Source organism: Peromyscus californicus, unplaced genomic scaffold (genome assembly GCF_007827085.1).
Source record: "Peromyscus californicus insignis strain IS unplaced genomic scaffold, ASM782708v3 Scaffold_6__1_contigs__length_162567912, whole genome shotgun sequence".
NCBI lineage: Eukaryota > Metazoa > Chordata > Mammalia > Rodentia > Cricetidae > Peromyscus > Peromyscus californicus.
Genome location: NW_026294584.1, coordinates 129648605 through 129665793, shown reverse-complemented (window position 1 = coordinate 129665793; position 17189 = coordinate 129648605). Strand labels below are relative to the sequence as shown.

General features: G+C 50.3%; 2 protein-coding genes across 9 annotated transcripts in view; one reads left to right on the top strand and one right to left on the bottom strand.

The window, feature by feature from the left end:
• Window positions 1–17189, top strand: part of Vgll4 (vestigial like family member 4) — a 119296-nt gene that overhangs the window by 83894 nt on the left and 18213 nt on the right. For all 4 annotated transcript variants that reach the window (XM_052721067.1, XM_052721069.1, XM_052721068.1 and 1 more), the window contains one exon: window positions 3157–3346. In XM_052721067.1, the coding sequence (XP_052577027.1) occupies window positions 3157–3346 (190 nt within the window). The remainder of the gene's footprint in view (window positions 1–3156; window positions 3347–17189) is intronic.
• Window positions 12075–17189, bottom strand: part of Atg7 (autophagy related 7) — a 279653-nt gene continuing 274538 nt past the window's right edge. For 2 of the 5 annotated variants that reach the window (XR_008214474.1, XM_052721064.1), the window contains exon 19: window positions 12075–17075. Coding sequence is in view for 1 of the 5 variants with exons in the window: in XM_052721064.1 (XP_052577024.1) it covers window positions 17016–17075 (60 nt within the window). In the remaining 4 variants the exon portion in view is untranslated. The remainder of the gene's footprint in view (window positions 17076–17189) is intronic. The other 3 variants (XR_008214477.1, XR_008214475.1, XR_008214476.1) reach the window with 3 other exon arrangements.

The following is a 17189-nucleotide window of genomic DNA, read 5'->3' as shown; positions in this document are numbered from 1 at the left end:
CTGTGCCACATGGTGAGACCCGGTCTCAACCAGTGAGCGAGCAAGCGAGCAAATACACACTGCTGTTCTGAAAGTTAAGTTCTGTGTTTTGTTGACTGAAAAAGGCGAGGAAGCAGCAGCCAGTTGGTGGCGAGTGTCTGGCTATTGTCACTGTGTCCGGAAAGTGGTGTCTTAGAATCCTTCACATACAGGATTTCAGATGAGGCTGTGCGCTGGTCTCCTCCTGTCCCCGCATTCCAGCGTGACTTTGATGCGACTGCTCATGTATGGCATCATGATAGAGCTGTGTCTTTTTCCTCCCCACCCCTGTGTGTGTGTGTGTGTGTGTGTGTGTTTGCGTGTGTGTATGTTTGCGTGTGCATGCATGTGTGTGTGTGTGTGTGTGTGTGTGCGCGCGCGCGCGCGTGCACATGTGCCAGGGCCCTGTGTGTCCCAGGGCAGTGCTTGGCCTTCAGCCCTTTCCTTTTTATTAATTTTTTTCCTTAAAATAAATATATGCTGATACTTAATGAAATCCTGGGCCAAAAGAAACTCTTGCTTGTCTTCATTGGGGGACGATGTTTGAGGAGTGCTTCTGCGCTGTGGTGAGAGAAGTAGCAGGTATATAGATAGCATTTGCATGTGCCTGGAGTTTACCTTCAGCGATAGTGCTAGGGATGGAACTCGGGGTCTCAAATGTCCTAGGCAGGTGCTCTGCCTCCAGCTGCTGCTGAGATCATTCTACCTCCTCTGCCACATACAAGAGCATAGCAAATGGGCTCCAAAACATGAGCGTGGGACAACTTCCCTTGCGGGGGGGGGGGGGGGGGGGGGGGGGGGGAGGGGGGGGGCAGGGGGGGGGAGGTGGACCCAAAGATGAGCAGAAGGGTGTCGCTAGCCAGATCCAGTCACCACTGAGGATCGTTGCTCTTCCTTCAGCTTCGAGTTAGAGAGGTGTCGGTCTGACTAACAGAAGACATGCTTCCTGTCTGCAGCTCACCGAGCAAGCCATTCACTTTACCCTGGTCATGTGTTACCTCATCCATGTAGTGAGACTGCAGCAGTGCTCATGGGGTCCCAGTGCTGCAGGGGGCTCACACGCTCATCTGCAGGGGGTCCTCCAGTTCCTTCAGGGTCCTTAGTCCCCACTCCATTCCTGGAAAACCTCCTGTGAACTTTTCTTCCTTTGTGCCCGCCTCTGAAGCTCACTCCTGTGTGAACTTCAAATGGAGTAAACACCATCCTTTAAAGACGGCCACAGCCTGGGGGCACGGAGCGGAGTGCTTTCTCCACCAAGCATGTGCTGTATAGCCACTGAGTGCCTGGCCTCTCTGTGGGTAACTTCCCAAGTGATGGGGCCTCTGGGTGGCTTCTGTCCTGAGGCTGGGCCGCTCCATAGCTGCTGTCCTGAATGACTGCTCCTTTTTTGGACCCCTTGGAACTTGTTGCTGCGGTGATTGTTTCCATAGCAATGTCTGTTGTCCCAGCAGGCAGCTGATGAAACGGCGCCCGAAACTCTGGGGTCCGTGCTGAGCCCCGCGTCCTCCCCACTCCTTGGCCCCTGCCAGGGGTGTTGGGAAACCCTGGGCACAGAGTGTGGACAGTGTAGGCCACTTGGTGTGGGTTGGTTTGCAGGGATAGTGACTTCCTGGGGTTTCATGGGTTTTTTGTCTGCTGGCCAGAGTCTTAAAGAGGCATCTCTGCTCTGTAAAGGAAGAAGCCCAAGAAACAGGGCCGGGGAGGGGGCAAGAGGCCAGGGAAGGAGCGAAGCTCGCACTTTCTCGAGGTCTGAGGACGAACACTGCTTAACCTTGTTTTCGGGAACCAGAAGTTAGCAGAAAGGAAGCTGAGGTCCACCCAGATCAGCCAGAGTCTGAGAGAGTGGCAGGGTGGTCCAAGAGTCCATGTCGAGCTACTCTGTGCAATATGGAAAGTTCCAGTTTGCCCTGTGGCCAGAAGCCTTACAAGAAATCCTGCCGGGGGTTGTATTACAGGTCACTGTATATTTGCAAGTTTATATCTTGTTTTTTAAACTGGCAGTGTTTTTTATTTTTCCTGGTGGCTTCTCAGAAGGCCTTTCCCTCCCTCCTTCTACCTAACAAAATCGCATTTGTCGCCTGTGACGCCTGTTTGACGGCCACACATTAGTGATGACATGAAAGGAAGTGAGTGGTCACAAAGGTGGCTTTTCTTGGGTACCACAGCACCTCAGATGAAGTCGACTTCATGCTAATATGACTGTTAATTGTGACCGGTGGAAATAAGGTTGGTCAGGCCCCAGAAGCCAATGGGTACTGCCCAGCAGAAGGGTTTCTTTGTGTGAAGGAGTCAGCCCGCCCACTCAAAGTAATTATAACTCCTGTTATAAATTTTAGAAGATACAAACCCCATAGTATTTGAAAGGCCATGCTTGTCTTGATTCACAACCAGGCACAAATTTATCTCTCAGCTCAAAGCCCCTGACAACAGCCCAGAAAGTCAGACCTGTCAAAGCAGATCTGTGTCAGCGCCCTTGTGAGCACCTAGCCTTGAAACACATTCTGAGAGTTGCAGCTTGGGGATGGAGAGGTGGATCAGTGGTTAAGAGCACTTGCTGCTCTTCCAGAGGACCTGGGTTCTGTTTCCAGTACCCATGCCGGACAGCTTACAACTGCCTGTAACTCCAGCTCCAGGGGGTCCAACAACCCCTCCTGGCCTCCATGGGCATTGTGTACACACACAAACACACGCACACGCACACACACACACACTAAAATTTCAAAAAATGTAATAAAAACAGCAAAATCAGCTTGTCAACAGTGGTTTTATGCACTTTCTTAAAGGTATAAGATTGGATTCCCGAGAATCAAAGGGCCTTCCGAATTTTAACTTCCCTTTGGGGATTGCTCACGATCAGTTTTCCACTCTCGGCTGTTTATAGCAACTTTTCTATTTAAACTCTACCCTAAAGAGCTAGTGCTGGCAAACCTCGTTGATGTCAAATGTCCCCTGCTTGGCAGTGGACGCATGCCCAGACCATGTTCTGAGAATGGCAGGCTGCCTGCTGTATTGCCAAAACTTTCCACAGAGCGAAGTTCTGCAAGGGGCCGGGCAGGGGGCCAGGGAGCTAGGGGACCGTGGAGACCACATGGGGGTTCTTTTCCTGCTGGCAATAACATCCCCGTTCTCTTTACATAGGTGAAGCTTCTCTCAGGGGAGAACCCAGAATGCAGACCCTCCCGGTGGCCTCTGCCCTCAGCAGTCACCGCACAGGCCCACCCCCCATCAGCCCCAGCAAGAGGAAATTCAGCATGGAACCCGGGGACAAGGACCTCGACTGTGAAAATGATCACGTCTCCAAGATGAGCCGTATCTTCAGCCCCCACCTGTAAGTTCTGCCCCTTTGGGCTCATGCTTGCTCAGGACCGGGCTGTGTTTCCTTTCAAAGCCTTTCTGCCCCATCACGTCATTATGATTTCCTGCGTGTTGATAAGAGGACCTTGTTTATAAAAGATAGGTGTTCATATGCAGGAAGGTGTCAGCCTGACTTTAGTGACCGGGCCAGAGATGAAATCTGATTTCCCTTCAACTCCTTTAACCTCTCCCTCATGGAGGCGAGCAGCCCTTAGGACCTCCTGTGGGCACGGTCTGGAGAAACCTGTCTTGGTGCCTCTGCTGGCCAGTATGCAGATTGATAGTGGGTGTGTGTTTTTACACACCCAAGAAATGACCGTGAGTACCTGTGAAGACTGGGGTGTGTGTGTGTGTGTGTGTGTGTGTGTGTGTGTGTGTGTGTGTGTGTGTGTCCGTCCAGTACTGTGTTCTGGGTAGCAAGCACCCCTTTGTGCCTGTGGCTCGTCACAGCTGGAGTTAGCCTGGGGTTATGGTCAGGGCCCCTCTTGGTGTCAGGAGACGTAATTCTGATTCTTGATTGGCATTGGCCTAGTGTCTTCTGTCTCCTTCCTTCCTTCCTTCCTTCCTTCCTTCCTTCCTTCCTTCCTTCCTTCCTTCCTTCCTTCCTTCCTTCCTTCCTGCCTTCCTGCCTGCCTTCCTGCCTTCCTGCCTTCCTGCCTTTCCTGCCTTCCTTCCTTCCTTCCTTCCTTCCTTCCTTCCTTCCTTCCTTCCTTCCTTCCTTCCTTCTTTCTTTCTTTCTTTCTTTCTTTCTTTCTTTCTTTCTTTCATTCTTTCTTTCATTCTTTCTAAGATTTTATTTATTTTCATGTGCATTGATATTTTGCCCGAATGTATATCAGTGTGAAGGTGCCAGATTCATTGGAATTGGAGTCACAGACAGTTGTGAGCTGCCATGTGGGCGCTGAGAATTGAACCTGGTTCCTCTGAAAGAGCAGCCATTACTCTTAACTGCTGAGCCATCTCTCCAGCCCATCTCCTAAGACTATTTCAACATGAAGGGGCTTAAAGCTGAAGTTCTCTGAATTTGTGCTGTGGTATGGCTGGCCCTGGTTAAGGCAGTGCAGGCCATTTTGCATTTTCAGGACTTGATAGGCCCTGGATGTCTGAGCTGTGGCAGTTGTATAGCCAGACCGTGTCCCCAGGTACAAATGAGTGGTTTGTAATCACCCCACAGACAGGGCGCAGTGGTGCGGGCAGCAGGTGCAGCCGCAGGGTCCCTCCTGTGGACAGCGCTCTGCAGCTGGAGGCGGCCCTGGCCTCTGCTGCCTCAACCCGCGTCCTCACATTCCACACATGCCAATCTGCCTGGTCTGTTGTGTTCAGTCATGAGACACTGACAGAGGTATTTATCCTCAAATAAATCACTGTCGTGTTAGTCAGAGGCTGAGCCTGCAGTCTGGAGCCTGGAATTTGCTGCACTCAGGAATCCAGCAGCAGAGGCTTGTGCAGAAGAGCGCCCTCCCTCTCTCCCTCTCTCTCTCCCCTCTCTCTCTCTCTCTCTCACTGCCGGGGAGGGGCTCAGATGACTGCTCATTGCTGAGATGTCTGGCATCCATTCTTGTGTTACTAGAGTCTCTCATTCTCTTCCATCCAACTTTCCCAAACCCAAATAAGAGACTTTTGACTCTGTTTTCTTTCTTTCTCAGAGGGAGGGGAGAGGGGGAGGAGGAGGAGGAGGAGGAGGAGGAGGAGGAGGAGGAGGAGGAGGAGGAGGAGGCAGCCTCGTGCCGTGCAGGTTGGGAGTATGCTTTAGTTGAAGTCTTCATTCTGTGGCTGGTAAGAAGCTGTGAGGTGTGGACCTGGTTCTTCTGGACCCAGTGTCCTTACTGGAAGGTGGCAATGATCAGGTTAGCAGATAGAGAACCTCGGAGTTAAAACAGGTAAAGACTTACTTGGTGGAAGCTACAGCTTTTATCATTAATAGCCTCACTTTTCAGCTGTCGGCTGTGACGACAGTAGAAACCAAGACTGTGTGGTGTTAAGTGCTGGAAAATGTGTGTGTCTTTGGGTGCCCTGGCTCAGATGCCACCACCTTTATGTCCCACGGAGCAGGGATTGTGCCTTCTTGTTAGATTATTTAAGCACTTAGTTCAGTAAGCCTGGTGGGGTCAGCACTCTGCTTTCTTTGTTTCCTTGAGGCTGGATCTTGTGTGACCCAGACCAGCTTTGAACTTACTAGGTAGCTCTAGCTAGCCTTGAACTCTTGATCCTCCTGCCTCTGCCTCCCCAACACAGAGATTATAGATGAGTACCACCACACCTGGCTGTAGTTAACAATGTTAGAGTGTTAAAACACTTGAAAAAAAGTTTTGTAACTTCTTGGTGATTGAAAACAAGAGCTTGAAATACTGGTCTATGGTGATACTCTAAATAGCTTTAAGCCTATACAGTAGTATTGTGAGGGCTAGGAGTTCTGCTCCATGCGTGGCAGATTCTGCCTGGGTGCACAAGATCCTCTGCTCAGCCCCCAGCACTGTCGAAACAAAACATTGGTCAGCTGTAGTGTGCAGCTCCCAATTAGCGTCATCATGCAAACCTGGAGGAAAATAAAAACTGTGCCTTCATTCTGCCCGGCTCTCTGGCTCCCAATAGCTAGGTGACTTTTTCCCCATTTTTAAAATTTATTAAAATACACCTATCATAAATTCTCTGTGCATGTTCATGTACATGCATGCATATGGATGGGTGCAGGTGCACATACGTGTAGGTATATGTGGAGGCCAGAGATTGACATTGGGTATTTTCTTCAGTTTTGCTCACTCATGTTGTTGGTACTTAGTAGGTATGTTGATTGACTTATGAGATGTGTCTTGTTTGAGCTGTGGCATGTTCTTTCCTTTTTTTTTTTCCCCCATGGCTAAGAGGACAGTAGGAGCTACTATCTTTTGGGTCAGGAATGGTCCTCCTGTATTTGTATCTTGAAAGAGAATGTAAGGAGTGTGTGTGTGTGTGTTTGTGTGTATGTGTGTGTGTGTGTGTGTGTGTGTGTGTGTGTGTGTGTGTGTGTGTGTGTTTCAGCTTTCTAGAATTTGCCAATGGTGTATAAGTAAAGTATGACTTGTTTGCTTTATGGGAAGGGAATTGCTGTAATTCTGAGGAGGGCATGTTGTTGAAACAAAGTTAGAGCCACTAGCAAAGAGGGTCTTGAAGATGTGCTTCTCTGAGTCCATGGTGTGATGCTGTCCAGTAGAGATGGAGCCATGAGGGGTTCTGAGGCCGGGTGGGAGCTACAGAGGGAAGAAGGCCTTTCCGGGGATTCCTCCACACTTGCTCCCTCGTCACCTGAGTCATTTGGATCCAGTTAATTTTCTCGCCAGACTGGTGACCCCAGAAAGACAGTTGCTAGTTGAGAAAAGTGCCCAGAGTATAGATGTTGGGGGGTCGGGAGGAGCTGGGTGGGTGGGGTTGCTTCTGCGGAAGGGTCAGTGAGGGGCTTTGGTGTGGCCTGTCTTGTGGGGAAGTGTCCACTCTTCTTTTTGCTCCTTGTTCACACTGCCCCATGAGTTCTGTGTCAGCTTCGTAGCTGTCCCTCATCCCCTCCTTTGCCTCCTGACCTCCGCTGCTGAACACTCTGCTTAGCTCCTGCGTCTAGACTCCTTGCCCATTGGGCTGGCTTCATGACCACGTGTGCAGGAAGCCCCGCTTCCTCTTCATGGGGAGCAGTGGGTGATTTAGTCTTACTATGGTGTCTCTTGAGTCTTCTGATACAGTGGGCACGAGCCACAGCCTGTGGTACAAACAAGAAACAAAATTTGGGAGCTGGGGGTGTGGCTTAGTGGCAGAGCAATTAAAGCATTTGTTTCGGTCCCCAGCACCACAAAGTTAAAAGTTGAATTAAGAAAAATTGAGAGTCCCATGTTCTCAGTTGCCCAAGCTACATCTTAAGCTCAGGAGCCACTGTGACCAGCAGTGTTTATTGTGGGCAGCCAGCCCAGGAGCAGGGCCATCTTCTCAGGGGGCCCTGCCTAGTACTGTTTTCTAGACACTTCCCATTGGCAGGTCCCGAGTTCCTGTACAGGCTGCTGTTCTGGTCCTACCCTACAGAGTTCTCCCTTCCCTCCCATTCCACATCTGACTCTTCTCCCCAACTCAGAATGCCCCTTCCGATGCCCGCTCACTCCTGCAGGCCAGCCCTGCAGTGTGCTTCCAGATGGCTCTGTCCATAGGTGCCACTCTGAGAAAAACCCTAGTTAGAGCTTTGGTGTGTTTGCTGGTCTCTCCGTGTTCTTGTGACTTTATACATTGTTGCCTCTTCCTGATCAGCATGGTTTCAGTTATTTGTTGCGGTTTACATTGAGTTCTAGATTTTTTTTCTCTTTGTTGATTTTATTTTATCTTTTTTTGTTAGTTTTTCTTTTTTGAGACAGGGTTTCTCTGTGTAGCTCTGGCTGTCCTGGAACTTGCTCTGTAAACCAGGCTGGCTTTGAACTCAGAGATCGTCCTGGCCTCTGCTTCCCAAGTGCTAGGAAAAAAGGTGTATGCCACTACTGCCCCGATTTATTTTCTCTTTAGGTGTTAACCTGCTTGCAGTAGTGAAACCGTCTTAGAAAGTGCACCTGGCAAAGTGCGCCCTTCCCCCCTGAGCCACTGGCCTCTGTGGCACTTCTGATTGCAAGTGTGTGAGTGCTCACACCCCTTTCCTTACACTGAGGCCACACAGTTTTTCAGCTCACAGGGCATTGGTGCTTTCATGCAGCAGTGTGTGGTAGTGACCCTTCACACCTTGTCATGTCCACAGCTACATTGCAGTTGGGGCCCCCTCCCTCCCAAGTGCCCTCACTAGTCCCTTGTGTACAGCCCTGGAGGTGATTCCCAGCACTTGCAGAGTAATGCTGCCTGAAAAGCGCTGAGTGTCGTCTGTACTAGTGTAAGCTGAGGGCCAGCAGCTGGTACCAGGCAGCTGTGCTAAGTTTGACTGGCTTTGGGACTTGTCTGGGGCTGTTTGACTGGTGGGACCTGGGGCGGGTTCTGTGCCAACCAGGCCATAGCTGCAGTAAGCAATGCTGATTTCACCTGCACGTTTACAGCAGGATGTACAGGTGAACTGCTGAGTTAGCCACCAGGGAGAGGGCGGGAATGGTTAGGGAGTGCTTACCCAAGGCTGGCCCTGCGCTAGATGCCTATAATATATCACCTGGACATGGGTGGTAACCTTCACCATAGGTGGACTTCTCGCTGTCTGTCTATCCGCTTTCCTCCCTTCCTGCCTGCTTGCTTATTTGAGCTGATTTTTGCTTTGTTTTGTTTTGTTTTATGGAAGCAGACATTGGGATATTATGACCAAAGCTGGGATTAACCCCACTGTGTGTGACACCCAACCCATTCTATATGATGACATATATATTTATCTTACCTGTGGAATGGCACACAGCTATAGGGATGGGTGGCAATCACACTTGACCATTCTGATGACTGACTCCTGTGTTGGTTGTGCCCCCTCTTGATCAATGGGATGTGTATGAAGTAGTCAGCGCGCATGCCGTAGACCCGATTAAATGATGCCCAGTGAGAGGAGAAGGGTGGATCCAACCAGCCCTGCTTCCTGCCTGTGGCTGCTCCTGTCAGCCCTTGTCCTTCCTGTGAGCTGCTGTCCTGGGGTGGAGCGGCCCGCTGTTCCTGTGGCCAGCGCTTTGGTGGTTTTCTCTACCTCTGATGTAGGCAGTTCTGGTGGAGCACTCCATTGTAGCCTGTATGCCTTCTCTCTTTTTCTGTCTGCTTCCTCTCGGGATCCACTGGGAGTTACTCTTCTCTCCGAGATGGTAAATGGGGAACCCGTGAATTCCAAACTGGGACTCTCTCGGTCTGTAAGAAGGTTGGAAGTGTTTGACACCAAGAACCGGGCATCTGATGGGAGAAGCTGATCCCTGGCTCTGATGGGTCTGGGGTTTCCTGTGTGTTCGCTTACTTGGGCAGGGGAGCTGGTGGCACCTTCTCTTTTGCAGGGCCCATGGTTCTTACTGTCCCACACAGGCTCAATATGCCTTGTTCCCCAAGGTGGCCCTGCTTCTTGTTTCCTGAGTCCCCTAGGTCCCGATGTATGCTGCCAATAGACTTTTATTTTACAGACTTTCAAAAGCCAAGGAAACAATCCCGAGTCTCAAATTAAAACTGAATTCAGAGGCAACCAAGCAGTTGGGCTGATGTTGCTTCCTTGGCTTTGCTGAACTGGGACTGTGAGGGAAGCAGCGGAGCCATCAAGGGGCAGCTAGTCTGCTGAGGTACACTGTAGACATCCTGTCACTCGGCATGATGGCTGCTCCTAGAGAATGCTTCTCTGTGGCAGTAGCTGTTGAGTGCCTACTGTGCGCCACCCGTGTGCCGTTTCATGGGCGTGAACCTTATTCTGGGACGTCAGTGTTCCTGCTATGCCTTTTCAGACATCAGCATGGGGCCTCTGTAACTCGGCTTTCCCACACAGCAGACTTTCCCACCCACCACCCCTAGAAACAGCCTTACATTGGTATCTATGGCTCATGCTTGTGTCTCAAGTTCAACCTTCAGACCTTAGGGTTGTACTTTTGGACAGTCTGAAGTTTCAGTACAATCGAAACAGAGTTGCCGATACTTTGAGGTTGAGGGGTAACAACTGCTCCTTTAGTGTGTGTAGGAGGGGCATGCGGTCCTGAGGGGCTGGAGGGGCTGGCAGAAGTGAATAGCGCTCGGCGTCCAAGGATGGCCTCCGCAGGGACTGTGGGGAGAGAGCGGCTGTCCATCTAGCTGCTGGCAGACAAGCCTGAGAGGGCGTCTTTGGACCCTAAAGAGCCTTGTAAGAACAAACAAGGAACAAGAGGGTTCTCTTTTTCTCCATTTTTTCCTTTTCTTTTGAGGCAGAGTCTCTCACTGAACCTGGAGCTCACCAGTTGGCTACCCTGGCTGGCCAGCAAGCTCAAGGGATCCTTCCGCCTCTCTTCCCCAGCACGGGGTTGTAGACACAGTGCCACCCCCAGCCTTTTATGTAGGTGCCTGCCGGGGATCCGAACTGTGGTCCTCATGCTTGGACACCAAGCGCTTTGCCCACCAAACCATCTCCCTGTCCTGTTTTTCTTTAAAAAGGAAAACAAACAAGCAAACAGACCAGTTTGCAGTGCCAAGACTGGGGCCCAGAGCCTTATGCCTGCCAGACCAGAGCTGCACCCCCAGTCCCAGGCAGTTCTCTGTAGCCCAGGAAAGCACATTTTTAATTATTTAAATTCTTCCTTAAAATTTCTGACTGAATTCTAAATTAATAGCACAAACCAGTAGTAACTTTTGCTTCAAAGATTTAAAGTAAAGGATCTTAAAATCTGTTTTAATGTGCTGGCCGGTGACGTAACTCAGTTGGTAGGGTGCTTGCCCTAGATGCGTGAAGCCCTGGATTCTCTACCCAGCAACTCATAAACCAGACATGCTGTCTGCCTCTAATCCCTGGAAGTTCAAGGTCATGCTTGGTTATAGAGTGAATTCATTGCCAGCCTGGAATTCCTCAGATCTTGTCTCAAAAAAGATAATAAAAAAATTACCCCCCCCATGGTGTTTCTCTGTGTAGCCCTGGAACTCGCTCTGTAGACCAGGCTGGCCTCAAACTCAACAGAGATCTGCCTGCCTCTGCCTCCTCAGTGCTGGGATTAAAAGCATGTGCCATCTGCTTTAAGTGTATAAAAAGAGTCCTTTATTTCACGTGTGTATACATGGGCACATAAATACTATTTATAAACAAATAATAAATGCAGTTAGTTTTTTTATATCAAGAATTGTTAATCAGAGGCTGCTTCGTGGAACCTTTCAAATTGTGTGTCTCCTCCCCCACTGTAGCTTCTTCCCTGGATGTCCACACTTGAAATGGGTCCACAGCCGTGCTTGTGTTCTGTCCGACGCGTTCTGAAGCCTTACCAGTAGCCGTGGAAGTGTTCTGGGGATTTAGGGACTATTTTACAGCCTCGATCGAAAGTTACCCTAAACAGGAACTCAGAAACTAAGACGCTGCTAAATTGGGGTTTTCTCTCTTGGTTGTTTGTTTTTTCAAGTCCCCTTCCACTTACATGTGTTTGACAGAGAAGTGTGCTCTCAGGGCTGCTTTGTCCGAGATTAACTGTGCCCTTCACACTTTAGCAAGAGCTGGGAACTAGCCTGGACTGTGCTGGACACACAGCTGATTTTTAATGGTGACCTGGGTGATTGTAACCACACCCCCCTGGGTTCAGTCGACAGCCTCTGCTAATGAAGTGTGGTACCTTTAAGTAAAGGTCACAGGCCTGACCTGGGTTGTGTGGGTTTCTTGTTTGTCAGGCTGGAGGCATTTTCTCATTTTCACAGTTGAGCTGAAAACAAAGGCCGCCTTATCCTAGCAGGGAGCTGTGCTCAGAGAGCTGACATCAGCCTTTTCCCAGCAGGCATTGCCTCTGCCTTAAGAGTCTCCACAGAGAGCTGCTCAGGCAGGTCACCTTCTTGCTCCTGGCATCTTTCTGGCTGAATAACACATAACACATTAAATGAAGAAATGCCCAGGGTGTCAGGAGCCAGAGGACAGAACAGAAGCAATACCGTCCGAGTCCATTCCAGGCTGTATGGAGACTGGCCAGCTTGGTGGCTGTAGTCTGTGGCGTGGGGGTTAGAGAAATGGGTCAGAACCTTGGGGAAGGAGGATTTGCCAGGATCCCGAGCGTGTGCAGGGTCACGTTCTAAAGGGACACACTAAAACCATAAAAATAGGAGCGTGTTTAGAATGTGGGTTAGGTCAAAGACATTTATTCAAAAGTAGGGGGAACAGAGGAGCCCTGAGCTTTGGTTCCCTCTCCAGGCCCCGAGCACTCAGCTGAGCACGCGGATTGCAGCTGTTTGGAATGTAGACGGTTAATCTGGGCATCACTTGTCCATCGACTCTTCTTACTGGAACACAAAGCTGGCCTGTCCTGAAATAAAGTGCTGTTCTTTTAGGTCTCTGAACGATCCAACTGAGGGAGGAGGGAGATAAGAAACCGCTGAGGGGTGGCCTGCCTGTGGTTCTCCTCTGGGATCTCCTCTGGGTCCTTTGGTGCATTTCTTCACAGGGCAGGAGGCAGCTGGTGGACCTCTGGTGTTTACACTTGAGTGGCACAGTGCTCGTCTCCTGCTGTGCTGTGTTGTTGGGCTGAGACACTTCATTCTCCCATTTCTTCACGTTGTCTCCCGAGCATAGGCAGAGAGCTTGGAGCTGTGTTACTGTGCTGGGGCTGGTGATAGGTACCTAGAAGGAGGAGCTGCATTCTGGATTGCAGCGTCCCGGCTGGCAGAGGCGAAGTGGGGCCTCTGTTCTGCAACTCCTGCTTAGGCTTCTTCTGGCCTCCCTTGAAGAGACCTAAGAGATGGCACTAGATTGCCAGGCACAGTGGTGCACACCTGTGATCCCAGCACTTGGAAGCTGACGCAGGGGATTGGAGAGTTCATGGCCAACCTGGGCTACATAGCAACAGTCATCTCCAATAAAAGAAGGGAAGGTGGGAAGCTAACGGACCCTCACAGAGACAGTTTCAGAACTGGATGTTGTAGGAGTCAGTTGTCTCTCATTAGGTCGGCAAGCTCAGGGCTTGTTGAGGTTGTCTGTTGTCGGAGCTGCTGAACTAACTCCTGGAGGTATGTCTATGTAACTTACCAGGTTCCAGGCCAGACAGTGTTCGGCCCAGAGTTTCTCCAAGGGAAACAACTGGGGGATCTGTTGTAGACTAGATAATATTCCTCCACAATCCATGTGTTGAAGCCCTGCCCTCCAGTGTGATGGTCTTTGGAGCTGATGAGGCCAGGAGGGTGAGCCCTGTTCAGGTGGGGTTAGTACCCTAGTAAGAAGAGACCACAGCACGGTTCCCTCTTTCTGTGTGAGGACTCAGGAGAGGACTGCGAGCTGCATGCGTCGCCAGCCACGCTGCACACTGGTCTTGGGCCTCCCAGGGACTTCAAGTGGAGAACAACTGTCATTTGATATCTGTTGTTTGGATCCATTGTTGATCCTTTGTGGAGCCCAACCTCTCTCAGGGACACTGCCCAACAAAACGAGCACTTGAGCACTTGATTTCAGAACTCCGTTGTGACCTTTCAGACCCTTAAAGCTGGACTGTGAAATGAAGTGGCAGAGTCATTTCCTGATTAACACTGGGACCTGTCAGGGCTGAGGGGCAAGAGACTGAGAGACTAGGCCAGCTTCTCCCCGTGCTCTGCCCACAGTGCAGCAAGGTCAGTGAGATTGCCCTTCTTCCATTCACTAGGGACCTACCAGGTAGCCGAGATGGGGGACACGGATAATTCCACGCTGTGTGTGACTTCCTGTCTCTTGGCTGACCCTCCTGTGACCCCCCTTTTGCTGCCTTTGGTCCCCTTCCTACTTTGGGGCCACTTTTCCCAGGATCTTTTCTCTCTTTTTTCTTTCATGTTTTGTTTGTTTGGTGTTTGGAGACAGGCTCTCACTATATAAGTATAGCGCTGGCTGTCCTGGAACTCACTATGAAGACCCAGGCTGGCCAACTCTTTTCCATGTGAGCACCTGCCTGGGTCACATTGTAGACCCCCTTTCCACACAGACCTCCTTTCTGGGGCCAAGTTTCTTGAGTATTTGTCTCTGTGGCTCCTGGTCAGCTATGGGGAATTACCGTATTACCGAGTCCTCGGGCTGCAGCCTGCCCCAGGGCTCAGGGCCTCGCCTGCAGGCTCCTGAGCTGCTCAGAAGCCTCTCCTCCATGGTGAGCCAACACTCTCCATAGGATATTGTTGCTGTCACTGTGTGCCAGGGCTGGCCTCCTTCAGTCAGAAGCTTGTACCTAGTGCAGTGCCAGATACTCCTAGAGGCTAGGTCACCCCTGGAATAAGAAAGGAACAAGAGACCTTGAAGCTTTCTTCCTTTTCATGGAGATGAATTGTACAAGCTGGGCTTTCATGGCACAAGCCTTTAATCCCACCACCCTGGAGGCAGAGGCAAGCAGATCTTTGTGAGTTCAAGGCCAGCTAGGACTACATAGTGAAACCCCATCTCAAAAAAAAAGGATAATTGCTAGACATGTAATGTCTTAGGTAGCATTACCTAGGGTACCTCCTTGTGTTCTGCGGCCACGGTGCTCAAAAAGTCCACTGTCACTGCCCGTGCGCCCACCCCCACCCCTGTACCCCATCTTCCAGAACAGAAACCCCAGGAGCCCCTTGGATCTGTGGAGGTACCTCATCCAGCCTGCGTCATGGGCCTGCCTGATAGCAAGCAGTCTTATCTTGGTGTCGACTCAGAGGAATGAGCCTTCACAGTTACTGTGTGAATAAAATGTCTTTTTTTCCCCCCTGCAACTGGCATCGGTCCCGGTAGAACATGATGTGAGGCGTGTGGAAACAAGTCTTTGAATACGGTGGGGTGAGTGTCAGAATCATTGCTGGGAGGAGGCTGGATATGTCTCTGGGTGGTACAGGAGCCGATGTGAAGCCAGGCATTTGAGAAACTGAGGCAGGAGAATTGCTGGGGTGGCACAGGAGTTCCAGACCAGCAACACAGTCAGACTCCATCTCAGATAAAAAGAAAAGAAAAAGGACAGTATATGTGGCTGGAGAGAGGACTCAGTCATTAAGAGCACTGATTGCTCTTCCAGGGGACCAGGGTTCAATTCTAAGCACTCACGTGATGGGATCTGGTAGGCCTTTCTGGCCTCTGTGGGTACTGTGCACACATGTGGTTCATATACATACATATATCCATGTAGGCAAGCATTCCATATACATTAATTTTTTAATTTTTTTTTTTTTTTTTTTTTTTTTTTTTTTTTTGAGACAGGGTTTCTCTGTGTAACTACCCTGGTTGTTCTGGAACTTGCTCTGTAGACCACTCTGGCCTTGAACTCACAGAGATCTATTTGGCTCTGCCTCATGAGTGCTGGGATTAAATGTGTGTGCTATCACCATCTGGCTATTTTTTAAAAATCTTAAAAAAAAAAAAAGTAAACACTCTCATCTTGGGAAAACAAGCAGGTCTGCACCCACATGTGTCCTTCACATTCGCCACCAACCCCTCTGTCCAGGCTCCACTTGCTAGTAGGTTCACTGTGTTCACCCACTTCTGAGTGGTGGCCCAGGACCCGTGCCAGTCTCAGATTACCTCTCTATCCTCCCGCTCTGGGTCATTCTCGGTCGGTTGTTTCTAGACAGGGCTGTGAGTAGGGCAGGTGACAACAGGACCCTCCAGGTCACCAGGAGTGCCCCTCCGTGGTGGCACCTCGGTGAAAGGAGTAGGAGCCAAGCTGAGCTCTGTTGACAGGTCTTCTTCCAGAGTCTGTGTGTGGGACACCACTGGGTTTGTCCATGGGCTGTGTCTCCTTGACTACAGAATAAAATCCACACTCCTTGTGTGACCTTCAAGGATGGAGGAGCTGTTGGAACAAGCTCCTTTCCCAGAAGGCACCTCCCTGGACTTTCATGGAAATGCTGTGGTTAAATTTTAAGAGAATTCATGGAAGTCTCTGTCGTTTCTTGTCTTCAGGGCAGCTAAGCATGTGTTGTCTGCCTGTGTGACAAGCAGCTCTGACACACGTCAGGGCGAGTACACAGGATGGTTCTGTTTTCGCTTGTGACCTTAATCATTGGAAACCGTTGCCCACAACATCTTAATGCGTTAGGTTCCCAATCATACCCCAGCCAGCTCTGGTGGGAGCGTCCTCGGGGACTCCCAGCAGAGAGATCTCCGCTCATTCCACGGCCTGAACTTTAAGTCAGGTTGTTCTAAGCTGTCCGTCCAGCATGTGCCCTTCCCACCCACTCCCATGTCCACAGCAACACTCCGCATTCTGGGAATGACCGAGGTGCTGCCTCTCGGCTCTTGGCTGGTAACTGCCCCACATCCCAGCATCTCTGTTTCCTACACGTGCAGATGGTGATGTGGTCTACCGAAGCTTTCCTCGCTGTCAGCGACGCCTTCTACAGATAGCTTGTGTCTCTCTATAGTCTGTGTTGCCGACAACTCCCGATGCTTCTGCTCCAGCCTTCCGAGCAGCTGGGACTCTTGCCTTGTTTTCTTTTAGCTCTCTAATGCTTTTTCTTTATTCCTTTGTTTAGATTAATTGGTATTTTTAGAGCAGGATGCAATTATGAACACACAGCGTTAGAGATTTTTATATAGGAGAGCTGTTCTAGAGAGGGTTTGGTGGCAGGTTTTGGTGCTGGGGGAACCCAGGAATTGTCCTGGAGGGTCAGCACCCATGAACTCCCCTGTTGAGCTAATGGCAGGGGCTGCTTGTCCGTCAATACTGAGGTGACACTATCTGTACCGATGGTGGAGTGCTGTCCTGATCAACCCGTTGAAAACTGAGGGTGTTAGCTCCCTGACATAAGCCTCGGTGGGCCTGGTCTGGGTGCTTTGGTATGCGGGTGCCTGAGAAGATCTCATTACATAGTGCCAGCCCAGGAAGAGGGCAAAATTCACTGTCCAGAGTACAGTTTCTCCTGCTGCATCCTCCGTTCCCACCACGGGGAAGTGGAAGGCCCGCTACATAAGGCAAATGTCGGAGGGATTTAGGGTTGGTGTGTGGTTGCCATGTGGGGGAGGCTGAGCTCTCAAAGAGGGCACGAGAGAAAGTCAAAGGAAGGGATGCTGAAGGAAGCATCAGGCTTGGAGGTCACCCGGCCGAGATGCAAGGCAGGTCACCTCTGCCTTAGGATGGCTCTCCTTTTCATAGTTTGACCGGTACTCCAGAGGCCACTGTTTCCAGCCAACTAGTTAGGCAGTTTAACTAAAAAACAAAAATAAAAACAAACAAATAATAAACCCAGTTAAAAGCAAATAAAAACAAATTATAAACCCAGTTACTCATGACCAAGGTTTCTTTTTCTTTCTAACCCAACCA